The sequence below is a fragment of the Podarcis tiliguerta genome (genome assembly GCF_965153285.1).
Source record: "Podarcis tiliguerta genome assembly, chromosome: 11".
Lineage (NCBI taxonomy): Eukaryota > Metazoa > Chordata > Lepidosauria > Squamata > Lacertidae > Podarcis > Podarcis tiliguerta.
Window position 1 is genome coordinate 724694 of NC_139544.1, and position 12333 is coordinate 737026.

A 12333-nucleotide genomic window follows, 5' to 3' on the forward strand; every position below is an offset into this window, starting at 1 on the left:
CTTCATCATACTTGCAAATTGTTACTTCCTCCAAACTGGTAATCACTGTTTGCAGTTTTAACATATCCAACCTGGCATGAGGCTTCCACAGGTGGATTAACTGAACCTTCACCTATAACTTAGAAGCAGTAGTTTACATTTGATTTATATTTACTGTGATTTTGAAATGGAAATAAGGCACGTAGAGTTGTGGCAAGACTGGATGTGTTGACACTATTTCTTCCAGTGTTGCTCATTGTAAGCACAGATTTAGCCACAATAATAACTATTCATTATCAACTAGTATTAGGTTCTGTTTTGTTTACGCATTTGGCCTCACAGGTTTATACCAGGGGAATCCAGTCTTTTGGGCCATGGATGAAATCAAAGGATGGTTTTCAGCTATGTTTACTCAGAGGAAAGCCACTGAAATTAATGGACCTAATTTAATCATGTTCATTTCCAGTGGGTCTACTCTGAGTAAAACTTAAACTGTTGTAAGGTAAAGGAACCCCTGACCATTAACTCCAGTTGTGACCAACTCCGGGGTTGTGGCACTCATCTCGCTTTATTGGCCGAGGGAGTTTCCGGGTCATGTGGCCAGCATGACTAAGCTGCTTCTGGCGAACCAGAGCAGCGCACGGAAATGCTGTTCTGTTGTGGGCACCACAAAATACCAATTTCACAGAGGACACTCGGAGACACCATTGAGGTCAGGGGGTCATTCCACGTCATGTCAAGACGGTCATGTCACCCACCATCTCAGATTTTGATGAAACTTGGTGTACCTTCTTAAATTTTTTCCTTCTATCTCAAACAGTTTTAATTTTATAGCACTTCAAAGTTTCGTGAAATCTCTGTTGTCTCTTCCTCTTGAGACCCTTGGCACATGTACATTTTTTCTTCTTCTCCATAACCAATGATCAGATCTCTTTGAAATTTTACACAGAGCTCAATAAGAGGATGAGGATTTCAGGAAAAAATACACCATTCAAAAGATTTTATAAATGCCAAATATATATAATTAATGTACTTTTTTTGGTGGAAAACCTACGTTTAGAAAACCTCAATTTTCAGCATGTGGGTACGATGGAACTCAAAAGTTTTTGATGTTGAAAATTATCACAAAGATATACTCTTTCTCGACAAAGAATGAAATTTATGGGTTTTTTATTCCCTGTTAACAATTTTTTTACCTTTTTTGGACATCGTGGGGAAACATGGCTACTGGGTACAACTTTCCTACAATCCATAGCTGTAATAGAAAAAAATAATGAAACAAAGTTGTTCATCATAAAAATTAACATAACAGTATGTACTTTCGGGGGGGAACTTATAATATCCAATATTATGTTAAAAGGGTAAAGGGACCCCTGACTGTTAGGTCCAGTCGCGGACAACTCTGGGGTTGCAGTGCTCATCTCGCTTTAATGGCTGAAGGAACCTGCGTATAGCTTACGGGTCATGTGGCCAGCATGACTAAGCTGGCAAACCAGAGCAGTGCACAGAAACATCGTTTACCTTCCTGCCGGAGTGGTACCTATTTATCTACTTGAACTTTGACATGCTTTTGAACTGCTAGGTTGGCAGGAGCAGGGACCGAGCAACAGGAGCTCACCCCGTCGCGGGGATTCAAACCACCAACCTTCTGATCAGCAAGTCCTAGGCTCTGTGATTTAACCCACAGCGCCACTCGCATTCCAGCGAATATTATGCTAGAAATATATATATATAATAAAAAAAAATAGTCCAGTAGCACCTTAGAGACCAACTAAGTTTGTTCTTGGTATGAGCTTTCGTGTGCATGCACACTTATTCAGATACGATGTTATGTTAATACATGTAAAATATACATGTGCCGAGGGTAACGCAGATTTCATGAAACTTTGAAGTGCTATGAAATTAAAACCATTTGAGATAGAGGGGAAAAAATTAAGGGGGTTTCTTTCAACCACAAGAGAAGGCTGTAGACCAAGTTTCATCAAAATCTGAGATGGTGGGTGACGGAACCCTTGTTTTTTGCGTTGATCTGATGTGGAATGACCCCAAGGAGAGATGGAAAGAAGGACTATGGCATAAGAGGATGGGTTGACAAGTAATGAAAAAGAGTTATTTTGAGTTATCTCTCCTAAGAAACCTCATTGGCTAAGAAGCCATACTATCTCTCGAGTTTGATTTCTTCATTGTCCGGTTTCTTAGGAAAGATGACTCCAGATAATATCCCTAACTCCCCTACTACTTGTCAGCCCTTCCTCTTATCCTTTAGTCCTCCCTTTCCTGAGCTTAGGCCATTGGGAAAGAGGGCAGCGGCATAGTAGGGATAAGCCAGAAACCAGAACCACCTGTGCCTCCGCTGAGAGGCAACAGCACTGAGATCTGTGGCTGCAGCCACAGGAGGAGGACGAGGCAAAGGCTCCCTCAGTGCTGACTTAGCGGTGAAATGGGACCAGGACCCTGGAGAATGCAGGATGGGATCTTGACCTTGCAACACAATAAAATTACTGCATTTCCTGTTAAGTGTAACAAAAGCGACTATTGTCTCCAATTCTGGGAATAGAAATTGTGTGCCCCATGCCAGGTGAGCCTGCCCATCTTGGCCACTGAGGCCTTGCTCTCTGGGCTTTGTGGGATAAGGCCTTTTTAGTATGTAGCGGGGCTGAACTTGTATGTGTGGGTGAACTTTAATTTAAGTGCATATTTGTGTGTGTATTGTGTGTGTATTTTCACACACTTCCTTCTTGATAATTGGCTTCTAATACTGATTTCCTGTTCTGAAAGTAACTTGACATTGGTTTTAGGAGGAAAATATGTAGGGCATGCATTGGATAGGTGCTAAAATACCACTTTGTTGTCTTAGTTACTGCACTGCAATCGTTCGGTGTATATGCATTGCTCTGGCCAGTGCATATCTATTGCATAAAGGGAGACAAAACAAATGTACAGTAGTTACAATGACCATTGTTTTGCTTCTTCGGGATGAGGGCTCGCGAAACAAGCTATCTGAAAGAGTTTCTGGTGGGCTTCCTAAGCCCGCTTGGCTTGCTGCCCTCAAGTCGCCTTTTCTCCTTTCCAGGCGTTCCCCGGGCGCGCGCTGCCGGGCCCGCTTCCCTTGTTCCGGCTCTGCCCCGGAGCGCGCGCCCGGCGTGGCGGCCTTCCTTCTCGGCGGGGCTGGGGCGCCGCCTCGGCTCTTCTCTCGCCGCTTCGCCTCGGCCGGGGGCGGGGCGCGGGCGGAGTCCGGCGGCGGGGAAGTCGCGTCGCTTCCGAGGGGGACCCGCCAGTCCCGGGCGAAGCGTCGCGGCGGCCGCGGAGATGCCGGTGAGAGGAGGCGGCGGCGGCGGCGGCGGGGGCTCTCTGCTCTCGCCGTGGCTTCGGGTGAGTGGGCGGCGGCGCGGAGGGGGCCGGGCGGGCAGCGGCGCTCGCCTTCCGGGCGGAGGAAGCCCTTCCCCGGAGCTGCCTTCCTAACTCGCTTTGTGGACCTTTCTGCCGAAGAGTTGAAATGTCACAGGCGGCGCCTCTTCGCCTGCCCGGCCTTTGGCCCCCTGCCGACGCTTTTCTTTCTCCGTCCTCCTCTTCTGCCAGCTGAGAGGAACAGGGCAGGAGTCTGAGGAAGGGAGCTCGAATGTCCCAGTCAGTTTGTTAAACTTTAATATGCTCCGAGACACTCTGTTTGCGTTTTTCATATACTCTGAAAATCCAGTGTTAAAATCTGAGGTGTGTGTCCTCTTTGCTGCATTGTTTTGATTTTATGTACTTTCTTTTTTATGCATCAATTTTATGTATAACTTTCGTCTTTGTTTGGTTTGAGAATGGTGGGGTTTTATGGACTAACTTAAAAGGCATACTTCCATAAAAGAATAAGATCCTTTGTATCTTCCTTTATGCTGTTTTTATCCCTTTCACTTATATCAATTTAACATGACTGTAAATTATGTTCACCTTGATCGTTAGCTGGCTGTACCTAGGAGTTTCACTGAGAAGAATGCTTTATATTAATACCCAGATAGCCTAATAACATAAAGTGAGATAACAATTACTGGGATTGCATAACATGAGTAATGAAGGCTGAGATGCAGTGACAAGCCTACGGCCATCCATCAAGCCCCATGATTCATATTCAGGTTTAACACATACTCTGCTTGAGATTTCCGTGTGTATGAGTTTATGGAGATGACTCCACAAAGAGAATCATTGGGAAAACTTGCAAAGAGAACTACGTATTTCTCAATTGCTGGGGGTGTGGCGACTTCATAAGTACATGTTGAAAAATCTCCCTAGAAAGTGCAGTCTGGGTTTGAAGTCATTGTAGGGATCATATAAGCTTAAATTTAGAAGGAACTATGAGGGTCATTACGGGACGCGGGTGGCGCTGTGGGTTAAACCACAGAGCCTAGGACTTGCCGATCAGAAGGTCGGCGGTTCGAATCCCCACAACGGGGTGAGCTCCTGTTGCTCAGTCTCTGCTCCTGCCAACCTAGCAGTTCGAAAGCACGTCAAAGTACAAGTAGATAAATAGGTATTGCTCCAGCGGGAAGGTAAACGGCGTTTCTGTGTCTGCTCTGGTCCGCCAGAAGCGGCTTAGTCATGCTGGCCACATGACCCGGAAGCTGTACGCCGGCTCCCTCGGCCAATAAAGCGAGATGAGCGCCGCAACCCCAGAGTCGGTCACAACTGGACCTAATGGTCAGGGGTCCCTTTACCTTTACCTTATGAGGGTCATTAATCCAATGTGGGAATCTTTTGTCCAACATGGGGTTTGAACTCACGACCATGAGATTAAGAGTCTTCTGTTCTACTGACTGAGCTGTCCCAGCCAAAATGCTGAAAGACAAGAAGTCCTACTGATACTTTTAAGTTAAAGGCTGCAGGTTGATTTAAGCTAGGAATTGAATAAGAAATTAAATTAATTTGTTAAATAATTCTGCTGGCCAGGATAGACCTGCTACTGCTGGTCATAATGTCTGTGGTATAAAGCAGCTTAACTTTCTTCCTTTAGCCATTCTATCTTTATCACTTTTGTATCTAACCTTTGTCACAATTTCTGTAGTATAAAGCTCGGATGTTTTATTTAACATATTAAAAATACTTAGTTTAAATTTTGAGCATAAAATTGGCATGTTGTTCAACAAGATAATATAGTAAAAGTATGATATGCAGCCCAACTGTATGAGGCAGCGAAACCAATTGTACACAATAGTGCCAAATGATTATTTTTGTTTTCAGCTACTTTTTGTATTATTTGTTTCCTTTGACATGAGCTACAGATGGCAAAAAATAGCTATAAAAACCTGTATTAAACTTTTGACAGTACAGCTGTTGTTTGTTTTGCTTGGTTGTCTTAAAATTACGGTAGAGGCCCTTTGAGAGTACTGCTTGCTAATTCCTTCTAGCTATGCATATCTATTATTCATTTTTAGTTTAAATAATGTAGTTTACTTAATCTGAACTGGTTGCCTTTGTATAGACCCAATAAAATGTTGATCATTGGAGCTTGTGGAAGTATGCAAACATTTTAGATTTTAACATGATTGTGTCGAATGAAACATCATTTTGCTTTGTGATGGGTCATCTGTTGCTGATCAGTGATAAACAGGAGTTGACCTGCCCTCCTCTCAAAAGGCTTTATTTTCTCTTTCTCTGTTCTCTTTTCGAATGTTGGCAAAAGGCTTATCTTCCTGGCTTATGCGAAAGTATTCAGCATCCAAGATTGTTCTGTCAAAATACAGGATTGGGCTCAGCTAAGTAACTTCCATGGGCAAACTAGTTTCATTATGGAGCAGCTTGGGGACTTGCCATCTAGAATAACTTTGTCAGAGGAGCATAATGTGCATTTGTTTTGCTGTGATGGTTTTGTATGTACTAGGAAAAAGTGGCTTAGGGCATGTCCACAACATCTGTTTTTCATGTTGTAAGTAGTTGGTACAGTCTGTTCACCAGCCTGAGTCTTAGAGTCATAGAATTGTAGACTTGGAAGGGACTTCAAGGGTCATCTAGTCCAACCCCCTGCAATGCAGGAATCTCAGCTAAAGCATTCATGACAGATGGCCGCCCCACCTTGGCTTAAAAACCTCCAAAGAAGGAGAATTCACCACCTCCTGACTGTTCCACTGTCAAACAACTCTTACTGTCAGAAAGTTCTTCCTGATATTTAGTTGGAATCTTCTTTCTTGTCTTGTCCCTACTTATTCTGGATTTCTTCACACAAGGTAAAGGTACCCCTGCCCGTACGGGCCAGTCGTGTCCGACTCCAGGGTTGCGCGCTCATCTCGCTCAAGAGGCCGGGAGCCAGCACTGTCTGGAGACACTTCCCGGTCATGTGGCCAGCGTGACTAAGTGGCATCTGGCGAGCCTGCACCAGCGCCGCACACGGAAACGCCATTTACCTTCCTGCTATAAAGCGGTACCTATTTATCTACTTGCACTTAAGGGTGCTTTTGAACTGCTAGGTGGGCAGGAGCTGGGACCGAACGACGGGCGCTCACCCCGCCGCGGGGATTCGAACCGCCGACCTTGCGATCAGCAAGTCCTAGGCACTGAGGTTTTACCCACAGCGCCACCCGCGTCACACAAGGTAGTGTTCCGTTAACAAAATGCTAATTTCCCCATGATTAGTTTTTGAAATACAGTGGTACTTCTGGTTGCGAACAGGATCCGTTCCAGAGGCCCGTTTGCAACATGAAAAGCGTGCAACCTGAAGCTCCGTATCTGCGCAGGTGCGCGGCATGATTTGGCACTTGTGCGCATGCAGCGAAACCTGGAAGTAACCCATTCAGGTACTTCTGGGTCGCCATGGGACCCAACCTGAAAAACCGTAACATGAGGTATGACTGTATCCTAGAATGTCTTATAATAATAATAATAATAATAATAATAATAATAATAATAATAATAATATACCTATCCAGTTATTCCTGGTGACAAGCACCATATTTCTTATGAAATGAAGGCGCTGGTGCCCTGGTACTGGAATTCTGACCTTGGATAATCTTCCTGCCCTAGCTGCTATTGTCTGTTAGCTAGATGGAGGTTGAGATCTGTAGCAGAGCAATGGATTGTCCTGGGACAAGCAGCTCTGCAAGCAGGTTAGAAACCTAAAGCTCAGGAGAGGTTTATTGTACCACCAGTATTTGGACCCCCCTCCAAATGTGAAATACCACTACACCTTTTCCCACCTAAAACCGGAAAGGAGCAAGCCTTGGTTTTGGCAAAACTCCCAAGACTTTTAAGTAAGGTCATTTACTTCACCTCTGAGCTACCTTTGACATTGGCAGTGGTGTCAGTTTTATGTAAAAGTTTGAATTAGGAAAAAAAATCCTATGCAAAACCAAGTAATTTGCAGTGGGATATGTTCAGTTGGTGTCAGAAAATTTTCTGATGCCCTTGGAAATGATGTTAGCATGTTTATTTTACTTGCAGTTAGTAAACAAAGCTAAAAACTTTGAAACTGGCAGCTTGCCTAATACTAATTTGCAGTTGGCACCTATTCTTATGAAACCCCTTTTTATTTTGTGTGCAGAAAATAATGCAGTGGAAAATACTCCATTTTTTAAAAGCTTCTATCCCCTTACACTGTGTCCTTGGGAGTTGGGTGACTTTTAGGCTAGTGAGCAAGACCTCAGGTACATCTGCCATACAAACTGGGACCTTCTTGCTAATTTCTCATGGTCAGGAACCACATCTTGACTCATAGATGGTTATTGGAAGATATTGTCTTTGTAGGTTGAATTGGATTCTTAAGCTGCTGGAACAAACCCAGATTTTGGCTACTTTATGAGATGACCAGGATATCTAGTTCATCAGCTTGGTGTGAGTACCTACCATGGTGGGGGGAATAAGAAGAAGAAGAAGAAGAAGAAGAAGAAGAAGAAGAAGAAGAAGAAGAAGAAAAATATACTGCTTCAAGCTGCTTCAAGCCTGGAGAAGAGGAGGTTAAGGGGTGATATGATAGCCATGTTCAAATATATAAAAGGATGTCACATAGAGGAGGGAGAAAGGTTGTTTTCTGCTGCTCCAGAGAAGCGGACACGGAGCATTGGATCCAAACTACAAGAAAGAAGATTCCACCTAAACATTAGGAAGAACTTCCTGACAGTAAGAGCTGTTCGACAGTGGAATTTGCTGCCAAGGAGTGTGGTGGAGTCTCCTTCTTTGGAGGTCTTTAAGCAGAGGCTTGACAACCATATGCCAGGAGTGCTCTGGTGGTGTTTCCTGCTTGGCAGGGGGTTGGAATCGATGGCTTTTGTGGTCTCTTCCAACTCTATGATTCTATGATTCTAAGCTGATTTATTTCCTGATATCAACAAACACCAGGACTCACAGGCCCCAGAGAGGCTTATGGCTTATCCTTAAATATGTTTGCCTCTTTCTTTTTTCTTCCTCCTCACTCTGAAGCAGTGAGCAGAGAGAGGTGCCTTAAACCCCACAATTCTTATAATCGCCATAATTCCTGTGGACATGTATACTTGGGCTCAGCAAAATTTTGGGGTACTAGAGATGGTGGCTGCTTCTCTCCTGAACTCCACCCCAAGACCTGCCGTCTGGGCTTGCAAGCTTGAGTGGAGGAGCTTAGCACCGCACTCAGCAGAGAAGGACTAAACAAAGTAGCATCAGCCATCACTATAATTTCCCCCGACAGGGAGGAAGGACTGCCAGAGTGTGGCGCCAGTCTTGCAGGTAGATACAGCAGAAGCAATATTAGGCCAAACTGCTGTGTCTGTGTGTTTGACGCAGTGCCATATCTTTTAAAACTACCTCAAAAAGTATTTATTGATTTACACTGAAAAGACTGGCAATGGTTCTGCTCCCAAGCTTGTCATTAACTTTGATGAGATTTGTTTATACTTTTTGCTAAAACAAAAAGAAAAATCCACATGTAAAATTCAACTTCAGTAGAAAATCATAATCTTCTTTAGCGTTACAAAGGCAAATGTATGAAGAACTGCCTCCTTGCCTACCCTCCCGTTTTTATTCTCCTTTATGTCGTCCAAAATAAAGGAAAATCTGTTTTTTATGCATGCCAGCCGCCCTCTTTGATTGCACAAACAAGGCAGGCTACCCATTGCGTCAACTGCTGAACTGAACCCTTTCAGTCACAAGATTGTCTGGAAAAAAATATTTAATGTGACATGTCAGAAGAGAGGTGGAAAAGATATGAATTTGGCAGCAGAAGTGAACTTTGAAGCACCCTCCTCTCTTACATGCTTCACTAGGAAAAACGGTTAGTAATAGTAATAGTAATAATAATAATAATAATAATAATAATAATAATAATAATTTTTATTTATATCCTGCCCTCCCCAGCCGAAGCCGGGCTCAGAGCGGCTAACAACAATAAAATAATACAACATTCTAAAATCATTTCATTATAAATAAGTTCAAATCAGATTAATGGCAACCATTGGGCTAGAGTTCTGTGAGGATTCCGAGTCTTCTCATTGTTTTCGTCCTCTTCACACTAAAAAGAAAGGAAAAAAAGCATTTGGCAGAGGGCAGCCCTTGAAATCTTAGCTTTCAGCCTGTTGAAACAAATGCCTGGTTGTAGTTAAATTTCCCATTCCTCAGTCCTTGTTTTCCTAAGGGTGTGAGTGTGGAAATGTTGCAATTCTATTGTCTTTTGGTTCTCTCTGAACAGCTAGTATGTTGTTAGCTAAACTGAAGTCATAACTGAGAAGCAATTTCTGATGCTTTTTCTTGTTATGAAAAATGGGGAAGGGTATCTTCTAATGAGATTGTGTACAATGAAATTTCTGAAGGATTAGAATCTGAAAGGTGGTTTTTTTGCTCCATCCTGAGGTGTTTGAACCAATATCAACAAAAGGTGAAAATATAATGTGTTCCCTGTAAGAAAAACCCTGGGGCCTCATTTGAATGGTAGAATGTTTGGGGCCTGGTGGGCGGGGCTTGAGTGTTTTGCTCCAGAATCAGCCCCTCCCTTCCGGGTGGTTCCGTTCAGAGGGACCAAGAAGTAGAATGTGATCTACGATCCAGTGTAAAACTGGCAGTGATCTACCACCCAGGGGTGGGTGCAGGGAGGGCGTGCGTGCTGACAGGGTAGACATGGGCACGCGCAGGCGAGAGGAGCTCAGGGTGAGGTGGTGTGGCGATCGACCAGAATTCATCCCAGGATTGACTGGTAGATCGCGATGTCTGCTGTATTTAGTTTCTCTCATTCTGTTATTTTGTTACAGTTTTCTCTCAGTTTATTATTAAAGCTTAGTTAACATTTACATGAGCCACTTTATTTTTCTGAGAGAAAAAGAAACTCTGATGAGGAAAGGTGTAGAATATCCTAAACTTGGGGGAGTGAAGGGATATTCCCAGTTTGCCAGGAGGATTGGTTTGGTTACAAAAACACTTAAAGCTTACTATAGAGAAGTGAAGAGTTCAGGTATTGCATTTGTATAAAGAGGCAGGGAAACCTGTAAGACACTTCTCTGCCCAGAAATGTTGGCGTTTGCACCCAAGAACTGTGCACCCATTTTATCCAGCGTGCAGCCAGTGACCTCTCTTGGGTTCCTGAATGGCAGGAGGCTGCCCATTGCAAGACAGAACTTGCAAAGAGGATATTGAAATGAGTTGCCCGGGAGGAGCATCTGACGCCAGCACAGGCTGCTTTTATAGAAGTAGGGCAAGGTCTGAGAGATTCATATGGACAACTTGTTTTTCTGGGTTATCATCACAAGAAGGCCATGGAAGAGATAAGTTTTTCTGGAAAAGAAATCAGTTAAATGGGGCCTTGTAGCTGATCAATTGATGCTTTGTTCCCTAGCTAATGACATCTAGCAGTTCCACTAAAAAGCCTTTTTGCAAATGTATCAAGAAAGTTATGCCTATGTCAGTGGGCATCACTCTCTCCATTCAGATCCTGAATTTTCTTGCCCAGACCTAACAATTGCAGCACAAACAGTTTACAATGGATTATACAGTAGAACAAAGACTCCAGTGTCTTGAAAAATCCTCAGAATTAAGCAAAGAGGTTTCTTGCGGTAATTGTCCTAATTCAATTCTCAGTTAAATGGCTGAATATAGTTTAAGCCTTTATTTCAGTTTTAATTGGTGGTGTCAGAGAGTATGCATACAAGTCAGGCTCACACTGCTAAGTCTGTTAGTAGGTTAACGTATGAGTTCAGGTTGAAATTATTTCCTTTATTTCTTTTAGCAATATATCACATATAATTTTATATTTATAAAATCTTGTACCTTAAAATATACAGTGGTGCCTCGCAAGACGAAAAGAATCCGTTCCGCGAGTCTCTTCGTCTTGCGGTTTTTTTCGTCTTGCGAAGCAAGCCCATTAGCGGATTAGCGCTATTAGCGGTTTAGCGGCTATTAAAGGTTTAAGGGATTAGCGGATTAGCTGCTAAAAGGCTATTAGCGGCTATTAAAGGCTTATGGGATTAGCGGATTAGCTGCTAAAAGGCTATTAGCGGCTTAGATCAGCTGATAAGCGTCTTAGCGATCAACTGTTAAGCGGCTTAGCGAACAGCTGTTAAGCGGCTTAGGGGCTTGGGAAAAAGGGGGGGAGGGGGGGAAACCCCAGGAATCGCAAGACATTTTCGTCTTGCGAAGCAAGCCCATAGCAAATTCGTTTTGCGAAGCACCTCCAAAACGGAAAACCCTTTCGTCTAGCGGGTTTTCCGTTTTGTGAGGCATTCGTCTTGCGGGGCACCCCTGTATTTGACTTTGAAGAGAATTCCTGTTGTGTATTAATCTATTTTATCATCCAGTGAGATACAGATACAGTGAAAAGTAGTATGTGAATAAGTGGTGAACAATTGTTTTATTAGAACTAGGACAAAGGATATATCAAGTGAGAGTAGTCATTTAAATGGATGGGCTTGAGAATCAAATAAAAACTTAAGGGACCCCTGACCATTAGGTCCAGTTGTGACAGACTCTGGGGTTGCGGCGCTCATCTCGCTTTATTGGCCGAGGGAGCCGGCGTCAGCATGACTAAGCCGCTTCTGGCGAACCAGAGCAGCGCACGAAAACGCCATTTACCTTCCCGCCGGAGCGGTACCTATTTATCTACTTGCACTTTGATGTGCTTTCGAACTGCTAGGTTGGCAGGAGCAGGGACCGAGCAACGGGAACTCACCCCATCGCAGGGATTCGAACCGCCGACCTTCTGATCGGCAAGCCCTAGGCTCTGTGGTTTAACCCACAGCGCCACCCGCCTCCCTCTGTTGCGCTATAGAATCACAGAATTTTAGACTTGGAAGGGACTCCCAAGCGTCATCTAGTCCAACCCTCTGCAATCTAAAAATCTCAACTAAAGCATCCATGACAGAGGACCATCCCACCTCTGCTTCAAAAACTCCAAGGAAGGAGCGTCCAGCACCTCCAATTTAGAATTCA

The 12333-nt window shown here is 43.8% G+C and overlaps 1 protein-coding gene across 11 annotated transcripts in view; it reads left to right on the forward strand.

The window, feature by feature from the left end:
• Positions 1-12333, forward strand: part of TJP2 (tight junction protein 2) — an 89402-nt gene that overhangs the window by 25697 nt on the left and 51372 nt on the right. The window contains exon 1 of one of the 11 annotated variants that reach the window (XM_083403341.1): positions 3198-3351. The exons of 5 other annotated variants lie outside the window; for them this stretch is intronic. In XM_083403341.1, coding sequence (XP_083259467.1) covers positions 3289-3351 — 63 coding nt within the window. In that variant the 5' untranslated portion in view covers positions 3198-3288. Of the gene's footprint in view, positions 1-3197; positions 3352-3489; positions 3691-12333 lie in introns of those variants that run through there. 5 more of the 11 variants (XM_083403348.1, XM_083403350.1, XM_083403343.1 and 2 more) reach the window with 5 other exon arrangements.